Source organism: Mya arenaria, chromosome 4, assembly GCF_026914265.1.
Source record: "Mya arenaria isolate MELC-2E11 chromosome 4, ASM2691426v1".
In the NCBI taxonomy this organism is placed as follows: domain Eukaryota; kingdom Metazoa; phylum Mollusca; class Bivalvia; order Myida; family Myidae; genus Mya; species Mya arenaria.
Window position 1 is genome coordinate 21,925,117 of NC_069125.1, and position 25,491 is coordinate 21,950,607.

General features: G+C 34.2%; 1 protein-coding gene across 3 annotated transcripts; it reads right to left on the reverse strand.

Moving 5' to 3' along the window:
* Window positions 1-3,206: 3,206 nt before the first annotated feature.
* Window positions 3,207-24,973, reverse strand: LOC128231526 (TBC1 domain family member 7-like). Of its 3 annotated transcripts, none has more exons than XM_052944486.1 (7): window positions 24,867-24,973; window positions 11,169-11,360; window positions 10,740-10,924; window positions 10,325-10,462; window positions 8,875-9,026; window positions 6,396-6,525; window positions 3,207-4,827 (listed from the first exon to the last, which is right to left on the reverse strand). In XM_052944486.1, exons 2-7 carry the CDS (start codon window positions 11,353-11,355, stop codon window positions 4,711-4,713), a joined length of 909 nt encoding a protein of 302 aa, XP_052800446.1. In that variant the 5' UTR covers window positions 11,356-11,360; window positions 24,867-24,973; the 3' UTR covers window positions 3,207-4,710. The 3 variants fall into 3 exon arrangements, with proteins under 3 accessions (XP_052800446.1, XP_052800444.1, XP_052800445.1); XM_052944484.1 differs by lacking the exon at window positions 24,867-24,973 and adding an exon at window positions 24,732-24,864; XM_052944485.1 differs by lacking the exon at window positions 24,867-24,973 and adding an exon at window positions 24,583-24,725.
* Between the last annotated feature and the right edge of the window lie 518 nt (window positions 24,974-25,491).

Consider the following 25,491-nt stretch of genomic DNA (forward strand, 5'->3'; position numbering starts at 1 on the left):
GGGGGGAGTAATGACCCCAGGGGCATAATTTGAACAAACATTCACAAGCAATTGTGAACTTACATGTAAACTTGCCTAAAAAAAGACTTCGCTCATGTAGACTTGGCTAAAAATAGACTTAGCTAAAAAAAAATATACTTTCAAGACCCATCATCTAGGCATGCATGGACGATCCGAGTTCTAATGGATATCTAAATACTGTACAAGTTTTATCCAGATACAAGCAAAACTGAAGACTGTATCATGTTTACAAGCAATTGTTTAAAGACGCACAGATTTTTTTTATACTTTCAAGGCCCGTAATCTAGGCATGCATGGGCGGATCTGGCTGGTTTTCGAAAGGAACTGAGCTCTAATGGATGTCAAAATATTGTACAAGTTTCATTGAGATACAATCAAAACTGAAGACTGAATCTTGTTCACAAGCAATTGTTTACAGACGCAATGATTTTTTATACTTTCAAGGCCAATAATCTAGGCATGCATGGGTGGATCTGGCTGGTTTTCGAAAGGATCCGAGCTCTAATGGATATCTAAATACTGTACAGTATTTCATCGAGATACAATAAAAAAAGGCATAAAACATAATTTCTTAAACTTAAATATAAAAATCTGCGATCTAATTTTTTGTCAGCAGTCTTAAATTAATGGTTTCCATGGATTTTCACAAAAACTGGCTCTTTCCAAGACAAAAAAATAAAAAAGTTGTCAAAATGTTCAATCTGTGAGAGTGCAGCTTTAAAGAAATACCATTATAGTTCTTTGCTATACAAATTTTCTTGCCTAGATGCATATTAACATGTATAGAATATTTATGTGCATAACTTATGACAACAATGTCTGATTATTGTATTTTGGGCCGTAGGTATTGCATTACACTATATTGGATATTATTTTATTGCGATGAAACTTTTTATATGGCAAGATCACGGCTGGGAAACAGTGGCTCCAGCTCTTTTAGGAGCTGTGTATAAAAAAGAGCCAATGAAACTTCTGAGCTAGAGCAAAAGAACGGATATCATCATAAAACTTGAGTATGACTTGTTATTTTACGAAAGTGTGCCATTTAACAAAGAGTAGATAGATGAAAAACTGGTAAACTATTTGCTAAATTACATCAACTTAGAAATTAAATGACCGCTAGTACACTAAATTAAATACGTGTTAGTTTAATTTTTCTGTACATTTGATTAATATTTGCTATATATATATATGGAGGCACACCATTTACCGACATCAGTAAACGCAAGCTTGGCTTAGTTTAAGTGAAAACTAGTGTGTATTCTTACAATAATTCATTGTTTCCTCGACCAGCAAGGTCGTAAAACAGCATAAGTTAGCACACGATATTAAAGCTGCACTCTCACATATTTACGCAAAATATTGCTAATTCCAAGACAAAAAAATAAAAAAAGTTGTCAAAATGGGAAATCTGTGAGAGTGCAGCTTTAAGCCAATAAACATTCGTGTGTGTGGTGTTTCATTTAGGATTGACGAAGTTAGTTGCTAGACATTGTTGGTACAGTGATGGTACCTGATATTACAGCCACAACGCCCGACTTAAAACGAATCACTTACTGGTTTAAGTGTACATTTTTTGTCATTGAAAAACTAATGTATTTGTTTACATTACAGTTCAAAAGTTGTACATGGAAGTTCATTGTATTTTTTCTTTACCATCCGACTTTGATTAAAACACTTTTTAAATTCCCCTAACCCTTTTAAGATGCAGATATTGCAAAACTTAATCAATTTATCATCATATAGCACAACACATGTTTGCTTTATTATTACGATAACATAACAAATAAAGCTCCCTAGCTTTTGGCTCCAGCTCAACCCAGAAAAAGAGTATAAACATGCTTATTCCGGTAAACAGGCGGTCATTTTTATTCCCCACAAAAAAAAGCACTTGATAATACTGGTTTTATCTTCAATGTAAGCTTCTTGAGAAAATGTTCTACTTTCATTTGTAAACATGCATGTGTTTGATGGGAGAATCGGTTTTATAACTCCATAAAAGATATGTTTACAAAATTACCGAAATACGTGTGAAGATTAAACATATTTATATGGCACTGTATTTCCCGATTTTCAAAAAAGCCCTCATAATTGTGATATTAGATAAAATAACAAGTCATACTTACGTTTTATGATGATATCCGTTCTTTTGCTCTAGCTCGGAAGTGTCATTTGCTCTTTTTTATACACAGCTCCTAAAAGAGCTGGAGCCACTGTTTCGCAGTCGTGAAGATGTGTGGATTTATTTCAAATGCTCAATAATACAGTCCATCGCATTTAAATTTTATTTTCTTTAAATGCACGCACGCACTATCAATCCAGCTCCCAGCTCCTATGGAATTCAACGTTAAGAAATGTATCAATAAATTTCTGTTTAATGCAGCAAATAATATATGTGCTCTCAAATTATATTACATTTGAATCAACATATATATCTTATAACCCATCAGCATATGTCCGAATGGGGGCATGTGTTACCTTTCTGTGACCGTTCTTGTTTAATAAAAAATAATTTTAAAAAATAGTTATTTCCCAAACAAGTTTGATGCTGGAGTCCAGAGAACATAATTTCATATCAAAATCAACTTATTAATCAATGAAAAGATTTAAGAAAAAATGTTGACTAGATTAAACAGGTTTAATAACATGTAAATGGAAAACATCTATATATAAAGCAAACACTTTGGCTCTTAACAGACTCTTAAACATGATATACCATCTAGTCTCTGCTTAAAGCTGCACTCTCACAGATTGACTGTTTCGACTTTTTTGTCTTGGAATGAGCCAATTTTTGAATAAATTTATTGAAACCAGATTAAGACTCTTGACAAAAGATCAGATAGCAGTTTTTTATATTAACATTCAGAAATGTTTTATGGCTACACAAAATTTTAAAAATATTGTCAAAACTGTCAATCTCTTAGAGCACAGCGTTAACGTTAGTACCCTGAAAAGAGTGAAAAAAAAATGACCAAGGCTACAAGAAGATTAGATCAACAATGACCCTCAATTGTGATGGTCAAGTTTCTGAACCCAAAGCCTGTCAGAATTTACAGTTATATACACAAATAATGATTTGCCATGCTGATAAGCTCTTGCTGGATTTCAGCAGGTCCTTGGTATAAATGCGTATGACTGAATATATAAGTTGTACAATAGTAGTGGTGCATGTCAAGAAAAACCAGTGAAATTACCACTTTTTATTTCTACCGTGAATCAATTTCAGCAACATATCAGCCCCTGATTGACCGAGAATCTGAGGTCAAATTCTTGACCATATGTTGAATCATGTGATCATTTCTTGAGAATTTTTGTTCTTTGGGTTAGTCGAGATTTGGAAGAATATATGAAATTGTGCCTAGAAAGACAATAAAGTAATGATTAATATAAAATTTTATATAAAATATGTTTTTAATCTGTATCATTTAAATGTTTTAAACATATAATTATAACAGATGTTTAACGAAAATGGTATGCTTAAACAACTATTTTATTTGGAATGTAAATAACCCATGTAACCTATATTGCATTATTTATGAATCTGGCCATATTAAAAATCAAATCAAATCAAATTAAGGAGTATGCTAAACTAAGCGTAAAGACTTTATAATATCAGATTCAATCCTTTTACATTTTATAAAAAACAAACAATTAACACACTTATTTAAACACTAAATTATTCAATTTAATTGCTTTGTGTATAACTGTGATGAGAGGAATTTTTGTTTGTGCTTCGAAATACATAAGATAAAACTAGTCTATAAACGCGCATTTTTGGTGTGAGATGATTGCATATTCATTTTAATTCTCTATTTTTTTTTTCCATTTCACAAAAAAAAGTTGTTATCAAAAAGAAATTTGCTTCGAAAATTGGCGCATTGTTAAGTAAGAAAACCATTGTTTTTTTAAAAAAATAGATTGATTTTAAAGATTTATTATAATGCAAAATTTCTTTTTTTCGCTAATATATACATTTTTCGAGATCTAATTATTGGGATTTAACAATATTACCTTTTTTGTTCTGTTCTAATCTGCAAAATACATTTATCCAGACAGGTTACTACATTTTGCAGAAGGGAATGGAACAAATTAAAGAAAAATTCTTAAAATAATTGTAATTTATGAAACGTGTTTATTTTCCAGTAAATTTTACATGTATTGAGTTAACAATAACTGAATTTGAGTGACAAGGACAAAAGCTACTGTTATATAGATATTCTTCCCTCAAGACAAACAACCCTTGTTCTGTTCTGTTCCACATAATACTATTGTATGGTTTGACGGCTAACTATTTTAAATAGTTAGCCGTTAAACTATACACACAGTACTGTCAAGTATTAACAAATCTTGCACCAAGCCATACACACAGTCATGTCAAGGATCAAATCTAACCCATTACCATACACACAGTCAAGGGGCAAATATGTACATACATAAAATATGTGGCCTTTTGTTTTGCTCCAAGAAGTTTGACCTGTTGTGGTGGATGCTAAAAACACAATTTGTTAAAATATAATGCTGTCCATCTTTTATTTCGCTGATTAGGTATCTTATGAAAAAGTGGCTATACACAGCTAGATACATGATTGTTAAATTCTAGTCTCACAATCACAACAGTGGTCTGGTATATGGTTCTAAGGAGTAAAATTCATTAAAGTGACACAAGTTGTTTGTGAAGAGGGCAGTCTGTCAAGACGGTAGTCTGGAATTTGGTCCTGGAGAGTCTGACTTGATGAGATGGTGACCATGTTTTTCCCACATGTCAATTGCAGTATTTACTAGAATATCTCCACTATCTTCAGGAACCTGTTGGCAAATAACTAGTTTTGTTTAAATATCCATATACAGGTTTGTATATAACATTATTAGTTAAATGTAGGGATGCAAACAAATGGCAAAATTGATATTTGAATATTCCGTACCCCTAGGTCTTTTGATTGAATATCTATTACCTATATGATTATTTAAAAGTTAAAGTAAATTTTGATTATTCCCTATAGTAATAGTCAGTGACCCTTCTTCATTGACGGAACACGGCAAAATTGTACTTCCCTAAGTAATGGGTCCTGTTTCTCCCCCAAATAAGCCTCTGAAAATATCCCATTTTCAAAAAAATCCCAACAAAAAGTAACAGATTTTCCAAAAAAAGAAAGAAAGATCATTTTGATTGGAATAAAGGCTCATGTTTTTGGACCAAAGATAAGTTTTCCTGGTAATTCATTTAAGCACACTTATTTATCATTATTTAACTCTATGATATCATAACTGCAGAAAAATACAATTATAGCATAAACAAAAGGGCCAAGATGGCCCTATATCGCTCATCTGATTATGGACAAAGCGTTCTACAGTTATTGATTGAACTATATACTGGACGCCGAAGGTAAAACTAAAATATGTCCCATTTTTTAAACAGGCTTATAAAAACATGAAAAATATGTATTTGTTTAAAATGTTACAAAGGGCAATAACTCTCACAATATTTAAGTTAGTTATATAACTTGTCACAAAAGACCACATTGTTACTGTGAATAAGTTCATGAAGTTTGAAGATGAAATCTTCAATGATTTTAAAACAATTAAGAAATTATAATTATATACATTTATATACATTTGTATAAAAAATCTAAAGAAAAAATAAATATGGTAGCCATGTTTTTTATGAATAACAATTGGGTGAAGGAATTTGATATATGGTCACCTAAGGAACATTTCTGTAAAATAATTTTGAAATCAGGTCAATGGTTTATGAAGAAGATTTTCAAGTTTTTCCATATATCATACAGTAGTAACTAGCCCTGCCCCTGGCAACTACAAATGAACAACATGGGATCACCTTAGGTACATATATGTGAAATTATTTTTAAATTTGGTCAATAGTTTCTGAAGTGAAGATTTTCAAAGTTTTCCATTTAGACATATAATGAAAAGTAGCCCCGACCCTAGCGGCCATGTCTTTAATGAATCAACATATGTTGAAATTAAACTATTTTGTCATACAAAAGAGAGTGCATTATCCAAACATGAGTTCCTTTAAAACCTGAAAAATGAAATCAAATATTACATCTTAAGCTCATTTTTTTTAAAACATAATACTAAGCTTTATCATGAAGTATTGATGTAGCACAAAGACTGAATTTATTTATAAAATTGTCATAAATGAGCTGACTGTGGCTATGTAATTTGACAGTCATAACATGAGAGTGTTCTACTGGTATAGGTGTCTGCCTCTAACCTGTTACTGTTTTACACATTTAATATTATATATTAGGAAGGTTTTTATTCATCTTCATGAGCCATTGTCTGCGATTGTGTCTGTTTAATCACTGAATTAAGTAGAAAGTCCAAAATTCAAAACCAGTGGTTTTACATACTTGTGTAAGATATTTGAGCACATCAGTCCTACTGTGCATTGTAAGTAGGGGCCGCTTCAGTGTTAGTAGAAGAGCTACAGCCACATACACCAGGATCATCACAGAACCTCCTATCAGCTTGTCCATAACCCTACAGAAGAAAAAAATGGCATTATACCATAAATCTTGCACAACCTTCATTTCTGTACTCTCCTGTAACAATGTTTTTTAACAGAGAAATATGAAATATGTCATGAGCACATGAAATGAAGTTTGTATTTTCCAACTTCTCCTCAAACTTGATAAGCATATGAATTAGAATCCATTTATTATAATATTGATCCCTTCAATGCTCTGGTATTTATGAATATTACATCACTTTCATCTATGCACATAAAGCATTCAACGGCTTTCAGCATGCTACATTTTGTAAATATAGTGATTTAATTGTAAAACAAAGTAACAAACATTTAATGATAAAATATGCATGCTCATCAATTCCTTTGCAAATATTATACTTGTAGATTTTTATGCTGATACTCAATTAAATCAAAAACATATAGTATCAGTCAATTGAAATACTCATTTAATATGTGGAATGCCCAAATAATTACTACGATATGGAGTAATACTCAATTACATATGAAACTAAATCCATACATGCCATATTTTCTGGAGACCATTCAGGGGGATTTGTTCAGAAAGGCTGAAAATTCAGGGGAATTTTGGTAGTATTCAGGGGGATTTTTTTAGCAGGTCTAAGTTGGCAAAATTTCAAAGTATTTTTAGACACAAGTACGAAAAAATATATTCACATATATTTTGCTATGAAAACCACTAACTTTTTCATTATACAGAAATATTTTATGTCATGATTTATCATTTTCTGATGATACACTGTCATGCCATACTGTAATGCACTTGCAGAACAAAATTTGTCATTGGAAAAATACGTTTTCAAGACAATTAAATTAAATTTACCATCCTCTAAAGTCTTTTAAAAAATTCTGCTAAATACTATTAATATCTTCCTTTTCCAAACTAGTAATATTTCTTTGCATTTGATCATTACTACAAATTAATTAATAAAGTTCCCTTTTTGCGTTTATCAAACTTTTTTTAAACAGTCATTTCACCCTTGTGGAGTTGTTTATTTACATTCAGTTTCACTGTGGATTCACTTTGTCATTATTGCCTGATGTAAAATGTCTCTAAAAAATTCCAGGTGATTTTTATCTCCCGCTGGGAGACTGGGGAGTGGATCAAAATTCTGGGGGATTTTTATCTCCCGCTGGGGGGTGGATCAAAATTCAGGGGGATTTTTCTGGACATGTTCATTAAGTGTATGTTTAAGCTTTCTTTCTACAATGACAGGATCCTTGCGCAAAAATTCCTCTGGATCGAATCACCCACATAGTCTTATTCCCTGTATGTATTGATGTATCTTGATATTGCTCTTAACCTATGTCATTCGTGGACAAAAGGAACAGATTGATATCAGTAATTTAAAAATATGCATACGCAACATACTCAAGACTCTGGGCTGAAATTACTGAGACAAACTGAGAAATCTTTAAACACTTTCCGCTCTATTCGGCATTACATGATTATATTCATAGTGATTTTAATTGTAAAAGTTTATAGTAAGCATTTATTAATGGTAAAAGGTTGTAAGTATGTACTTACACAAGTAAATGGTTTGATGTCTAAAAAAATTGTCAAGTAAAAGCTGATTTAGGCTAGTATTTTGAACATAGAAATTAATATACCAATGAATGAATTACAAGCACCAAAAAACCTGATCATAGGATAAAATGAAACATAATAATTAATAATTTATAGCTATCTTATGCCAAATAACCAGGTTTTACCAAGTTCTACGGGTTAATTTCTAGGGAATAAACCTGTCTGAATCCCATGACCCAGATCCTATTTTTAACCAAAAGTAGTTTCCCAGCTCAGGTCAAAATGTAAACACAGATCTTTACGTGTATTTATTTTGATTCGGTTCATGCACATTTTTAAACTATTTGCGTATTTTTTTTGTAACTCGTCAATAGTAAAATAATTGCATTTTCTATGATTTTAATTTAAAAATGCAACTTATAAGCACAATATAAACTGCATAACATGTTATAAATACTCATTATAGCGCTACTTAATATGCAGAAGGCAGCTCCGAAGCTATTGGAGCAGATAGGTAACAAGGTAATTTAGATGTAAATGTAAGTAAGTTTGTTAACCACCGCAGCCTTACATCATTGGGGCGCGCACCAATTTGTCAAATGTTACAAATGTTATGTAGATCTGCTGGTGGTTGATTCTGATTTACAGATATAAAAGTCTGCAGGCCTGGTGGTCTACAACCTAAGAACATTCTATACAATACAGCCCTATACTGCTCCCCTGAGTCTCATAGCTCATTTATAAATTAGTTCAATTGTAGTTCACTAAAAGCACTATGTTCAATGAAGCTAAAATTGACGATTATTAGCACCACCTTTCAAATGGAATTTCTGGCAGTACAGAAGCAAAACAAGATGAGAACCACTGTTTTATGGGCAGAATGTCCCAGAGATCGCAAGTGGTTAGGTGTGACACAAGCTTTCCATCAACGTCTTCTTTCCTCAACAGCGTTTTCACCTTTTCTGGCTGCAAGAGACATGAGACGTAATAAGAACACTGCAAGCAAGTGCCAACACTCGTCTTTTTTTCTCAGTTGATCAAGGGGTTACCCATATGAATAGATTTTTGCCAGAGATGACATGAGACTTGCTACACATTTATAATACTGATGTTACCCTCCCTTTCCTGTAGATTACATTCCTGGCTCCTATGCTACTCCTTCAATCATTGCTGTTTACATTTGTTTCGCTGTTCTTTTCACAACTATGGCTTTGTCACCACTCAAATTGCCATTGTTTACACCCGTTACCGTTGATATCCTAAAACCGTTTAAATGTCTCATTGTTTCCTGTTTTTCAACATTACTGAAAAATTATTTTAAAATCTGTCCATACAAGAGAAAGTTACAGCCCGGACACAACAACCTATACTCTGTGTCCTTATATGCAGCAATCCATTGTGAATAAACACCTAAGTGTGACCTTGACTATAGAGGTAGGGACACGGGTCTTGCACGCGACACCTCCTCTTGGTATGTCAAATACATGTGGCAAGTTACTTTAAAATGTGTTGATACAATGGAATGTTACAGCCCGGACATGACAACCTATACTCTATGTACTTATATGCAGCATTCCATTGTGAATAAACACTAAGTGTGACCTTGACCTTAGAGGTAGGGACACGGGTCTTGCACGTGACATGTCGTCTTGGCATGTCAAACACATGTGGCAAGTTATTTTAAAATCTGTCCATACAAGAGAAAGTTACAGCCTGGACATGAGTATTGAGCAGGACGCACAGACAGACGGTGCGATTTTAATATGCCCACCTTCGAGGGCATAAAAATTAAGAATACTGGGGTCTTTTCAATGTCATTGTTACAAAATTTGGGAGAGTGTCTTTTTAAAGTTAGAACAGCAACTGATGACTTTGACTTTTGATGCATCACATACTATTAGTAACTCAAAACAAAACAGCAAATAACTGATCTGTGTACGTAGAGACATTTTCATATGACGGTGACCAACATGTATGGCCAGTATGTGGTATGCTGGGATTGAGTATTGATACATATCGATATTCTTTGTATCATCAAATATACATTTGTATTCTAATAGCCAATCCATTTTCGTATGACAATGAAGAAATCTAATAGAAATATGAAACAACATGAACTTAAGATAGACAGCACATTATGAGTTCATGACTTAACACTATGTTTACCCATTTTGTTGGTATTCAGCAATCACTAGTAACCACGCTGTAAGAATTCACTTCGCTAATGTAACATATAATAACAGTATAAAACATTTAACACCTACTAGTGCTGGCACAACATCTTGATAGGTGTTTTTAAACATCTTGTGGAACCTTTTTGTGATCCAGTAAGCATCAAATGGGTCTTCCACCATCTGTGAAATTGACTCTGCAAGACTCACATATGACTGGTGTCTCTGAACCTGCAAAGACCTTGTGCATGAGATAATAAAGACAAATGATCTGTTTGCAATGATTAATAAACATGAGCTCTGCAAAACAATTTCAGCAATAATATGTGAAATGCAAAACTGCAGTTTATTTTAGATTGATTATGGACTTACATGTAGCTATCTGTTCACTATAAGCTATATATGTCAATTTTTTTGGTAGAAAACACCCCTGTGCTACAGATTGGAAATATATACGGAGTTATATTTACCTTGGTTTACCTCTTTTATCTTCCATAAAAAGTCTTACCAAACCTGTGTCTTGGAATGAAAGAAGGCCTTCTTCTATTAGAAACATTTTCAAGAAGAGAGTGGAAGAAGGAGTATTATCGTCAACTCTTCTCATTATCTCCAAGGCATGCTTCAAATAGTCATATTGCTTCCTGCGATCTTTCATCACAAACTCTTGAGAGTCTTGACTGGCCGGGATCACACCTGATAGGTACATTTAGTCACGTACATCAAATAATAGTCCTTTTCATCCAATGTTTGAAAATAATAATTCTGTGTCAACTTCATACATTTAGCAAATGTTTGTTTCACAATAATCTGAAACTATCAATATCTATATGATTTTTACAAAAAAATAGATTAACATGCCATCTTCATTAATAAATGGTTTAAATATTTTGTAACAATGAAACAAATAAATGTTTTTTTAGCAAGCAAGAATAACTACCTAAAATAACTTTCCACAAATAGTGTCTATAGCGGGCTGATACAGGAAATCTAAGGCAATACTGTCGAAGTTTCTCTACATCTATTGGCTTGTCCTTAAGCAGCAATTCAATGGACTTCTTTTCTTCAATAGCTCTAAACCCAACCTTTTCATAGTAGTAACTGCGAAAATTTCTTTCATCTGACATTGTTCCTGAAAAATAAATAAAAGTACATGAAGTACATGTACTGGGCAAGTGTCTTATACCAGACAGTTTATTTTTTAATGTTGATTATATGTTTTGAATGTGTTTTGTACACTTTAATTATGAATTTCCTGTAATTACATTCTATAACATGTCTGATTGTTTAGGCACTGTCCGGATCAAGGCCATTGCCCAGTGATTAAGCGCAAAAGGGCCTAAAAAAATAATTTGTTTAAGGCAGCAGTTTCAAAAAAGGTAGGGTAGGGATAAAGTTGTTGTTATTTTTTGAGGTCTGTCAAAATATTGAAACATATAAAGTAGGGAATACTTAAGATGACATTTAGATATGTTTTAAATTAAATCTTAACTACTTTAAGTTTTTTAATTGTAATCAAAACAATTTTTATGACCAATGCCTGTGGAATCCATCAATACACACTTCAGATCCAGATCTTTTGACTATCAATGCATATGGTGTAGACTGCCACTTAATGAGACTGCTCAAGTGTTTATGGTGAAAATGTTGAAGAGATGTTATTTAAAAAAATAAAATAAAGATCTAACGAAAAATGCAACCTTTATCGCATACACAATATGTTTTTTTCATCAGGTGACCCATTTTTAAACACCGAAAGGTTGTTTTTTATGGTCAGGCTCTTGCTATACCATAAGTTTATACTAATTGGCCTATTTATTGATCTTTGTGACTTCTGACAATTATATCTACATTCAAATACTATTAAAACACTTTAGAAAATATTATATTTACCCCAACCACTTTACAAACTATAGTGTTTTTTTCCACTTTAAAGGGAATGGTGGGAGGCCCTTTGATAGCAAAAAATAGCATCATTTTGGCAAGGGGAATAATACTAACATGATTCATAAAATGTTCCACTTGTTTACAAACCTTTTCTTCAACAAACCTATGGTAATATTCATGGCACTATATTGCTACAATTGCTAAACGTTAGCCTGGCAGATTAGTGAAAAATGTGGTACAAGCACCAAAATTGACATGGTGACTCCATTGGGTCTACTTATTAGGAAAATGAAATTCATTATGTTGGCTATTTTTGCAAGATGGCCTCTATTCTAGGTAATCATAACTGTTTTTATTATTTGACTTGACATGTGTCACCAAACTTAAGGGGTTTTGATCAGAAATTATACATATTCATTATCTGTTTATTTACAAAACTTAAATAATGTTCTTATTATATTTTTTTATGAGTTTAATTATAAACAAGAGCTGTCGTAAGAAGTGAATACAATATTGATAGGGGTTTTGATCAGAAATTATACATATTCATTATCTGTTTATTTACAAAACTTAAATAATGTTCTTATTATATTTTTTTTATGAGTTTAATTATAAACAAGAGCTGTCGTAAGAAGTGAATACAATATTGATGTATGTGCCTGTCAAAAGCAATAAAAATCAAATTAAAAAGTAAACGGTGACCATTACTCTCGGGGGCCCAAAACACAATCTCATGAAAGGTCTGTATAAACTCTTTATATATACCAAGTTTGCTCGCAATATGTCAACCCTTACTTAAGTTATTCAATACCAACTATTTATTCTATTAATAATAACTTTGACCTTGACCTTGATCCTATTTAGCTAGAAAGATTTCTATAACCTCTTCCTAAATACTAAGTTAGGTCACTAGATGTCAAACCTAGCTAAATTTATTCGATACATAAGGTGACTTTGACGCTGCGCTCCCACCAGCCCGCCCAAACAATGACACAAGTCATTCTTATAACTTGTTTTCCCTTTGTGAAAATTTGGTTAAGAATATAAAAATGTGCTTGTCAAAAGAAATCAAAAGAAAATTAAAACAAGAGTGACACTCACAAAATACGCCCATCAATAATTTCTTGGATTCTAAGACAACTTACTGTCACATTGGCCCTTTGAGAAGCAAGCTTTTCAAGAAGCAAATGATTTGGCACAATATGGTATTAACAGTAGAAAAAAAATATTTTAATTCGAGGGTTTCGAGTCAAAAGGTGCTAAAATGTCTATAATTTTCATAGGCACTTAGAACCTTTGGGGACCAAGCCCTTGATATTTACTGAGGGTTTCATGCAAAATTGTATTTACCAAGTACTTCTGTATTTCAGGGAACTATGGCACATTCTTCAGTTATCTATAGCAATTGTTCTGTCAAACTATGGTGTATACTTCAGCAAATATTCAGTCACACTGTGGTCTCAGGAAATATTCTTCATACCACTGCATCAAACCTAAAGTCTTGTTTTATTTTATACAACATTATTTACACTGTTCCTTTTATATAGGTCATACAACATGAAATGTCATATGTTACACTCTAGCTTTTATGGTGTTCAAGTAAGAGAGTAGACAAAGCTTAAATGGCAAGGGCAGTAATCCTGAAGTGCTTCGGGGCATTTGGCTGATTATCATACTTGACCGATTTATTTTACCAACAAATATTTTCAGCAAGTTTGGTGAAGATCAGATGATAACTGTTCAAATTAGACAGTGGACAAAGCAAAAAAGGCAAATTTTGACCAATTCAAGGGCCATAATCCTGAAGAGCCTGGCTGGTTATAGAACTTTGCCAAGAATATATACCAACAAACATTTATAGTAGCAAGTTTGGTGAAATTCGGATAAAAACTGTTCAAGTTTGAGAGTAGACAAAGCTAAAATGGCCAATTTTGATAAATTCAGGGGGCCATAACTCTGGAGTGCCTAAAGTGATTAGGCTGGTTATCGAACTTGACCTAGATATTTCACCAACAAACACTTTCATGAAGTTTGGTGGAAATTGGATGAGAAATGTTCAAGTTAGAGAGCGGACAAAGCTAAAATGGACAATTTTGACAAATTCAGGGGGCCATAACTCTGGAGTGCCTAAAGCGATTTGGCTGGTTATCGAACTTGACCTAGATATTTCACCAACAAACACTTTCATGACGTTTGGTGGAAATTGGATGAGAAATGTTCAAGTTAGAGAGCTGACAACATTGTGGAGCCGCCCGCCCGCCCGCCCAATTTTGACAAATTCAGGGGGCCATAACTCTGGAGTGCCTAGAGCGATTTGACTGGTTATCGAACTTGACCTAGATATTTCACCAACAAACACTTTCATGAAGTTTGGTGGAAATTGGATGAGAAATGTTCAAGTTAGAGAGCGGACAACATTGTGGAGCAGCCCGCCGCCCGCCCGCCATGGGTGTTCCCATAGTACGGCCATCGTAAGATGGGCGTATAAAAAAAGTAAATCAAGGGCCATTGGTATTTAGGGTTTAAATGGAGTTATGTAACATTATTGTAAGATGGTCGTCATTAATTGTGCAAAGTATTAAGTCAATTGAATGAAGGGTATAGAAGTTATTATTAATAAATATCCCAACCTGCCCTAAAACTTTAACCTAAGTTCCAAAGTCAATCAGGGGCCATAATTTGTATAAAGGATAATATGGAGCTATCTAGCGTCATTGTGTGATGACCCTGAACAACTGTGTGATGTATTTAGTCAATTGAATGAAGGGTATAGAAGTTATTAAAAATATCCCAACCTGCCCTGAAACTTTAACCTAAGTTCCAAAGTCAATCAGGGGCCATAATTTGTATAAAGGATAATATGGAGTTATCTAGCGTCATTGTGTGATGACCCTGAACAACTGTGTGAAGTATTAAGTCAATTGAATGAAGGGTATAGAAGTTATTAAAAATATCCCAACCTGCCCTGAAACTTAAACGTAAGTTCCAAAGTCAATCAGGGGCCATAATTTGTATAAAGGATAATATGGAGTTACCTAACCTCATTATGTGATGGTCCTGAACAACTGTGTGAAGTATTAAGTCAATTGAATGAATGGTATAGAAGTTATAAATAAATATCCCAACCTGCCCTAAAACTTTAACTTAAGTTCCAAAGTCAATCAGGGTCCATAATTTGTATAAAGGATAATATGGAGTTATCTGACCTCATTATGTGATGACCCTGAACAACTGTGTGAAGTATTAAGTCAATTGAATGGAGGGTATAGAAGTTATTTATAAATATCCCAACCTGCCCTAAAACTTTAAACTAAGTTCCAAAGTCAAACAGGGGCCATAATTTGTATAAAGGATAATATGGAGTTATCTAACCTCATTGTGTGAAGGTTCTGAACAACTGTGCGAAGTATCAAGAGTAAGGGTATAGAAGTTATTATTAATAAATATCCCAACCTGCCCTAAAACTTTAACCTAAGTTCCAAAGTCAATCAGGGGCTATAATTTGTATAAAGGATAATATGGAGTTATCTAACCTCATTATGTGATGGCCATGAACAACTGTGTAAAATCAGAGAAAACGCAATTAATTTAAAAGGGACACGTAATGAATAACAAGAGCCGTCGTAAGACAGCTCGCTCGACTTCGCCGCTTTGACTTTGAAGTGAATACAATAACAATGTAATATTACCAAGTTTGGTCTATTTATGTCAAACCTAACTAAAATTATTCAATACATAAGGTGACTTTGATGCTGATCTCCCACCACCTGATAAATGACGCAAGTCATTCAAATAACTTGATTTCCCATTATGAAAATGTGGTAAAGAATATACAAATATGCCTTTCAAAAGAAATTAAAATAAAATTTAAACAAAAAAAAAATAAAAAAATTCAAGGGCCATATAGTATAGCCGTCCTTGTTTTCCCTTGGAAAAAAACTGGTTAAGAATATAAAAAATGTGCCTGTCAAAAGAAATTAAAAAGATGGTTGTAAATAATTTTGAATTTTATTTAGTGCATTGAATGAAAGGTATAGAAGTGTTTTTATTAAAATCCCAACTTGCCCTTAACTTTTACTTGCCTAAAGCTTTAACCTAAGTCAATTGGGGGCCATAACTTGTATTAAGGATAATATGGATTTATGTAACCTCATTGTGTGATGGTCCTGAACAACTGTGTGAAGTATTAAGTCAATTGAACAAAGGGTATAGAAGTTATTTATAAAGATCCCAACCTGCCCTAAAACTTTAACCTAAGTTTCATAGTCAATCAGGGGCCATAATCTGTGTAAAGAATAATATGGAGTTGTCTAACCTCATCATGTGGTGGCCCTGAACAACTGTGTGAAGTATTAACTCAATTGAATGAAAGGTATTGGACTTTTAAGTGAAAATCCCAACTTGCCCTAAAACTTGAACCGGACGCCGACGCCGATGCTGGGGCGAGTAGTATAGCCCACCTATTCTTCGAATGGTTTCAGTAATTGGCCGATATTTTCTGGAAGCAAGCCAGAAATAATCAAAGTCCTCGGGGTTAGACTAAACACGCTTTCCGCTGGTTAGAGAGTTAATACGGTGCTATACGATTATAGCATCTGGGACACTTAACTATACTAAAAAGAATATTAAGCTGACACTAAACCACATGCTGAGTTAGGACAGCAGTGGTGTCACCATTCTGCCCTGGTTGTGCTTTGTCACACACTCTCTTTCTGCTGTAAGTGATAGTAAGATTAAGAGCTACAAAAAAGTTAAAATTTTATATATTTGGCTTCTCTTTAAAAGCAAATATACCATTTGACCCTAAAACCATTAAGATGGAACTACTAAGTCAACTTTCGTGTTAAGATTAATTTCTTTCAATTAGGATTGGAGGCCATCTTGAAAATGGCCTCCATTTTGAAAAAAAGATGGCTCACTGTTTTTTTTTAAACAAGTTTCCTAAGAAGAGTACCTGAACAATTTTTCTAAACATTGACTTAATCTGCCGAGCTTAGAGGTCAATGCCCCTTTTTCCAATGCCGTTTTGGAAGGGGAAAAATACATACTTTTTCAGGAGGGAAATGGGGCCATTTAATTACGGCCCAAGAAATGGCTGGAAAAACACTGAACCTTTTTGCCTTGCCAAAGATGCGTGCCTAGGCAAACACACAAACCAGGTGTGTACACTTGGTTGGAAAAAAATGAAAAAGTAAAAAACAAGAGGCCCAAGAGGGCCTATGCTCTACTGGTTTGGCTCATTTTCTATCCAGAGCATGTATGTATTAGTAATAGGCAACAAATATCATATAGTTCACTTTTTGTGTTTGGGTTAGCTGAAAACGCTGCAGATTAGTTGCATGAACTATTTTAATATGTGCCAAGTAAAGGTAATTTGAGGGTAAAAAATATTTGCTTTCAAAACTGTACTCATGGTCAAAATTTCATTTCTGTAGCTTTAAAAATAAAAAAGTTGGTCAAAAGGTCAAAGTCAAGGACATCCGAGGACAACATTGATGCTCGTTTGCAAAACTGTACACATGGTCAAAATGTCATTGCTGTAGCTTTAAAAATTTAAAATAAGTCAAAAGGGGTGGGGCCAGCTTTTGCCCAAGGCGCATAATTTCAAATGTTTTGCTCATATGATGCTCCACAACAAATATCAAAGGTATGGGCCTTGTGGTTTGAAACAAGAAGATTTTGAAAATATTTCTTAAATAAGTCTCTTTGTACGACCATGGTAGTGGACCACTAAATTAAGCCTTGTTCAAAATAGCAAGCATCTGCATAGCTGTTTCAGACAAAAAAGTTTTTAACATTTCCCAACTTAAGTATACCAAACCTGTCAACCCGTGGGCATGGCAAGTAATGACCCAAGGGGCATAATTTGAACAACCATGGTAGTGGACCACTAAATTAAGCCTTGTTCAAAATAGCAAGAATCTGCATAGCTGTTTCAGGCAAAAAAGTTTTTAACATTTCCCAATTTAAGTAATACCAAATGTGTGAACCCGGGGGCATGGCCAGTAATGACCCCAGGCACATAATTTGAACAAACTTTCACAAGCAATTGTGACTTTACATGTAAACTTGGCTAAAAAATAGACTTCGCTCATGTAGACTTTGCTAAAAATAGCCTTAGCTAAAAATATCATTTTTTTATACTTTCAAGACCCATAATTTAGGCAAGCATGGGCGGATCTGGCTGGTTTTCAAAAGGAACAGAGCTTTAATGGATATTTAAATACTGTACAAGTTTCATCGAGATACAATCAAAACTGAAGACTATATCGTGTTCACAAGCAATTGTTTACACAATAGCATTTTCAGCTCTACTGGCCAAAAAAGCAAGTTGTCTCCCTTTAATCCTAGACTTGACTTTACATGTAAACTTGGCTAAAAATAGACAATTCGCTCATGCAGACTAAGCTAAAAATGAATTTTTTATACTTTCAAGGCCCATTATATAGGCATCCATGGGCGGATCTGGCTGGTTTTTCGAAAGGAACTGAGCTCTAAGGAGTACATTGAAAGATTGGAATATTATTTTATTGCAAATGAAATTACGGATGCGGACAAGAAGAAAGCGATTTTATTATCAGTGGTTGGTGCAAAAACAAACAAACTGATGTGCAATTTAATTTCACCAGTCAAACCAAGTAACAAATCTTTTGCTGAATTAAAAGAACTTGTTCAGAAACATTATCATCCTAAACCATCAGATATAGGATAGAGATTTAAGTTTAACAGCCGTGCTCGAAAAAGTGGAGAAACTGTATCAAACTATGTGGCACAAGCCAGCAAGGACTGCTCCCAACAGGCAACCTGGAAAAGCAGGTGGGAAGCCGTGTTATAGGTGCACAGGTACAACTCATGGACCAAATGACTGTCCATATAAGGATTGTGTTTGCTACAATTGTTCAAAAACAGGACATGTGCAAAAAGCTTGTAGAGCGGAGAAAAAGCAAAAACAGCTTCCGCCAAACAGTTAATAAAGAGACCAGGAAAACAGAACTTTGTAAAGGACGATGACGACGATGAATTGGACACCATGTATAACATTGGTAATCATACAAAGCCATATAAGGTTGAAATGAACCTTAACTCCACAACTGTTTCATTGAGCTAGTTAATTGAGAGACCTGGGAAAGGTTGAAAAAATCTTCATCTCTTGAGAAAACTAAGGCAAAGTTGAAAACATACTCAGGAGAGTATTTAACAATTCTAGGGAAATGCAACGTCAACGTGAAATACAAGGACAAAAACGTTGTATTGCCGATCATTGTGGTGAATAATGACGGGCCAAATCTCCTGGGAAGAAACTGGCTTGAAAAAATAAAGCTTGACATGGGGAGAAATTTGTTCTGTAAAAGTCAGTGGGGCAACTGATGACAATGATTTGAATGCGATTTTGAACAAATACGGGAGCGTATTCAATGAAGGATTATGCCAAACCAAAGTACTTTAAAGCACGACCAGTACCGTATGCAATGAAAGAAGACATTGAAAAAGAGCTTGAGCGTCTACAAAACGAAGGAACAATAATCCCTGTAAAGTTTTCTGAATGGGCAGCGCCGATTGTACTGATTGTCAAAAGTGATAAATCAATCAGGATATGTGGTGATAATAAAGTAACAATAAATCAGTGTTCAAAGTTGGACAATTATCCGACTACCAAAATTACAGATTTTTATGCTACGCTAAATGGTGGGAAACAGTTTTCAAAATTGGACATGTCACAAGCGTACTTGAAATTGGAACTGGAAGAAGATTCGAAGAAGTATGTCACCATAAATACCCACAAAGGCTTATTTGTGTACAATCGAATGCCTTATGGTGTAAAGTCTTGTCCAGGAATTTTTCAGCGTACCATGCTACAGGGACTGCCGCATGTTATTGTGAGAGTTGATGACATTTTAGTCAAAGGACGCACACGCAAAGAACATTTGAAAAATCTGGAATATGTGTTAGACCGGTTACAGGGGCATGGTGTCAGGCTGAACCGAAACAAGTGTGTCTTCTTAGCAAACAAGGTTATATATCTGGGACACAAACTCACAGAAAAGGGAGTTGCACCACTACCAGCAAGAAACATTAATGGACACTGAAATTGAAAATCATGTGAAACGTGGGAATGGCCGCAACGACCTTGGGTGAGACTGCATGTCCACTATGCAGGTCCATACATGGGAAAAATGTTTTTGGTCATAATCGATGCTCATTCGAAGTGGATCGAAGCATTAGATACGAACAAAGCTACTTCAGCAGTGACAATTTAACTATTACAAAGGACATTTGCTACATATGAACTATGCCAGCAATTGGTCACAGACAATGGAAGTGCATTCACTAGTTCAGAATTTGACGAGTTCATGAAAAAGAATGGCATAAAGCACATTCGAGTTGCGAGTTACCACGCAGCAAACAATGGTCGGGGAGAGCGAGCTGTAGGGATAATCAAAAGTGGGTTAAAGAAGCAACGTCATGGGACTATTCGGCATAAGTTGGTAAAGGTGTTACTGACATATCGACTCACACCGCAGACGACACTTGGCGTGAGCCCGAGTAAACTTCTATATGGAAGAAAATCAAGGTCAATGTTAGATTTGGTAATGCCAAATTTCACTGAAAAAGTTTAAAATAAACAGGCAAATATGAAAACCTATCACGATGCACATGCAAAAGACAGACAATTTCAAACTGGAGAAAAGGTTTTTGTGTGGGAAAGTGTTAGAAAATCATGGACACAGGGGACAGTTATTAATCAAACAGGTCCGGTTTCATATGAAATTGAAGTAAATGATGGGTGTTTGTTGAAAAAACATGTGGATCATTTGCTTGACCGACACTGTGTTCATATCACAGAAGAGCCTGAATTGGAGGATGTTATACCCCCAATTTCAAATCCAGCTACGCGCATGCAACAGAACGATACAATTGAGAGTATGCCAGAAGTGCAGGATTCGCCAACAACGCAGGATTCGTCAACCACCGCCGATACTTAAATAGCAGCGGAACAACCACAGCAACCACTTAATCTACAGCTACAACAACAGCAGTATCAACGACCACAATGCGAGCGCAAACCGCCAATTCGTTACAAGGATTACCTGCGTTAAAAGATTCTTACAATATGGTCGTGTGTTAAAAGGGCATAATAATCCCTAACCATTCATAAGTGTCAAGTATCATACTAAGCTGATATTTTCTTTCATAAATTAATAGAAAATTAGTATATATCAATATTTATATACTAGTATGCTATTACAATTAATAACCATATATATATTCATCTGTATATGTTTATTACGTTATGTGAATGATTGTTTGAAAGAATCAACATTTCTTTGTATATCTACTTAAATTAACGTTGGAATGTTGGAACACTATTTTTCACAAAAAGCTAATCTAGGACATTGGGTTATTATTTTCATGTACATTTCCAGAGTGTTTGACATTTTAATCAGTCAACAACCACATTAACTTGATAAAGTTTTGTTATTTGAGTATAATTGCCAAACCCAGGATTCAACTTACAAATGTTATCAAAGGTTATCAAAACAAGACAGTTTTATTTCATGGGAATTCAGGGAAAACTTCTTGATGGATTCATGAATGAACTCTTAATTTAGGGGGAAGGATGTAGTAATGTGAAAAAGACTATAGCTTGATATTACTTTGCATTGTCTAAATGTATTCAGTTGTACTGTGATGCTTGTCGAGAATAAATGTGTGTAAAGCTTATGAAATCTTAAGTTATTACAATTTGGTGCTGCCTTTGTACAACATCATTTTTAAACATCCAAAATCAATCATAATAAATGCACTCCTACAAACAGGGTACAGAAGGTATAAAATTCAGCTCTCTATAAGCTTATCAAATAATGGTCACACTGAGCCAATTTCTGACCACTGAGTTAATGTCTGAATACAGTTGCAAATGATGTGAAAGTGATTCAAGTAGATAAGTTGTTTCAAACTGAATGATCATCATACTTAAAATATGTTATTATTATCTTTAAAATTTTATCCATATATTGAGCTTACTCAAAACGGATGATAAATAATACGTATTCAAACATTTTTCCATTGTCCAATAGAGATTTAGTTCAAAATTGTTTCCAAATAAGTAAAAGGGCAATTATATTGAACAATCTTTCTTTTTTATATTGATTTTAAGAAAAAAATCTCTTGGCTCGCTTCGGGTTTTATGAAAACTGGCAAAATTGTTTTTTCTTATATTTTTTCGCTCCCTCACTCCTTTTATTTTTTTTGCAAAAATTTGAGGAACAAAATATTAATTTGGTGTGGACTTATAAACATGTTTTGTCAACAAAGTTACAGAGAGCAATGACAAGATGAGTTTGCTTCACAGTTCAACTGAATTCACTTTTCAAAACAGGTATGCCAAGCCTACAATTATTAGGTATCTGTGATGAAATAGATCAACATGTCAAATGTGTTCTATTATGCATGCAGTCTTTTACGCCAACAGTCTATAGTATATTTAATCATTAATGTAATTATAAGAATGTTGATGTTAAAATGATGTGTTCAATAACAGTTGTTGATATAAATGTAAATATTTGTTAAAATAGTGGTAAAAAATTAAGGGCATGGAGAAAATTCTGGCCATTTTGTTTTCGACAAATAAGATAAAGGCTACACTTGTGAATAAAGGGAAAAACCTTTCTTTGATAAAGCAAATTACAGCATTTTACAGACTTTTTTTGGGGGGGGGAATAAAAATCCCTTGTTATTTAAAAATACATTTTTTGCTTTGTTTTTAGGGAAATTTTACATCAGGCAATAATGACAAAGTGAGACGACAGTCTGTAAGTGAAACTGAATGTAAAAAAAACAACTCCTGACAGGGGAGAAAATGACTTATTTTTTTATGCCAAATGGAAGCAAAATTAACCAATTCTACAAAAAGTGATTAATTTATTTGTAATAATGATCAAAGGCAAATCAGTCAGTATCAAATGTGACCCATGCTACCTGTTCGCTGGAAGTGTGAAGAGATTGTTGGATTCATCCGCGGCCACCGACCCTACCAACCTCTAATCATGCAAAATCTGAACTTCAAATTTAATGAAAATCACAGAAATTTCGTTAAACTATTTGAATACCAGGCAAAGCATATTTAAGCCCCTGGACCATCTCGAAAATGGTGACCAAAGGACGAACTATACCTCAAATGAGATTTAAAATGAGCTGATTGACACATGTGGTGACAAGATCAAATCTTATAGTCGAAAGTTGTAACAGTGTCCCATTCTATGGTTTCATTGCTGTCAAGGCTAAGATGGAGCAGATGGCCCTCTGTCTGCAATATTTAGTCACAAGCCCAAGATCTGTGACCAGTCACAAGTCCAAGATCTGCGACCAAGAATTTCATTGATTTTGTCAAATGCACTTAGACTTATAATGAGGGAATCATTGTCTGAGGCCTTTCTGGTCCAAATGAGAAGTTCTGGTATAAACATAGATAGACTGCATGGCCAGGGCTACGATGTAGCCTCAAATATGTCGAGAGTTTTGGGGAGTGCAGACAAGAATCAGATCAGATATGTAAATTGTTTTTATGACTGTTCCAACCGCCAATAGTTGTGCACCCTCGGTGTGGTTACTGCTTCCGTCGCTGAAATTCCTGCAGCTACAGTCTGGTTGCTTACCCCATTGCCAACGATTTGCCCAACCATGTTGTAACCATTCCTGACCCAATCACCGAAATTTGAGCATCCATTACAGGTTGCTACCATACCTGTTGCCCCAATATTGTGCACCAATGGATGTTGCTACTCAGCTTCGATCACTTTAAACTGCAGACAATCGGCGATGTTACTGTGCAAGCCTGTAGATCACTTTAAACTGCAGACAATCGGCGATGTTACGGAGCACGCCTAGACACAATTATGCGCATATAGGTAACTTTTTTAACATTTGGATATTCATTTTGTTTCCTAAACGCCACAAGTCGACTGATTCATACCAATGTAAAATATATTCTTCAACTGTAAATCCACAATATTTAACACTGCATTGTTAAATGGAAACACAAAAGATACACATAAATTATTTTTAGCCAAGAGCTTTCTCATATTACACTTCAGTGTTTCATGCAACTCAAATTCAGATCAATCTGTCAACAAAGCATCGCATATGGGTCTTATTTAGCCAATATAATGCGTGTTTAGGGAACTTTGGAGGAGGGTAATTTAAGTTTAGATAAAATTGTTATTTGACGGTGAAAATCTTTTAAATTCTGTTTTTGAATCCAGGAAATGATACACATTTAGAAATTATCAAGCTGATCATAGTTTGAAAGGATGCCCATTACGGTCGTATTACTTGTTACACAACGCTGAACGATTACGAAAAAAAAACAGTGTCACTGAATCCCGATCGCCCGTCGTCCCTAAAAGAACCTACTGCCAGTGAATTATGTTAGTTTCGTTACCGCTCAATTTCAGCCATTTCTTTACCATTGTGTTAGTTAATTCGTAATCGTTGCAAACATGATTTTGCAGTCTTGTTCTCTCTATCCCGGAGCAAAGTGTTTTCGACCGCCTAAGGATTATTTACATTTCAATCATAAAAAAAGTGATTATAAAAGATAAATGTTTGTGTGTACCATTTAAAGCAATCATTCATCTTTGAAAAAAACAACACAAAAAATAAACTCTGTTTCAATCGTCTGTGCGGTCGGTGGAGTTACCGAAATCCCGACACACTGGGAAAAACCGAAATACTGGGAATATCGAAATACCCTTTCATTTTCCTAAGTATATATACAAGTGAGTTTTCGTGTTCGTTTTTCAAACTCCGCGCAGTGTTACTTCCCTTGCAGTACAGTAATACTGTAATTACTGTACTGCAAGGGAAGTAACACTGCGCGGAGTTTGTTCGTTTTTACGCCCGGATTTAATACTTCGGTCCCTAGACTTACCGAAATACGATTATTTACCGAAAGACGGATAGAATTACCGAAATACGCATGAAAGTTACCGAAAGACGCCTTCTAATGCATTTATTTTATTGTTTTTAAATTAATATTATACAAATACATTACCAAACCAAATTTTAGAGAAAAATATTCAAAATGATGTAATAGGCAGTTGAAATTTCAGTGTTCGAGATAAAATTCCGCGTGCCGACTCGCCAACCGAAAGACAGATAAAAAAGCTTCCAAAATAATCAATTATTCCTATTAATGATGATCTCATAATATTCATATAACTAAAACACACTCATAAAAATGAAAAAGTTCATGAAAATATTTACTAATTGTTCAATTGAATAAAGACAATATGTCAGTGAAACAGTTGTTTCCCTTCACCAACCGAAAGACGATTTAACGCAGGTAAAAATAACCTATTAGTTGTTGTATTATG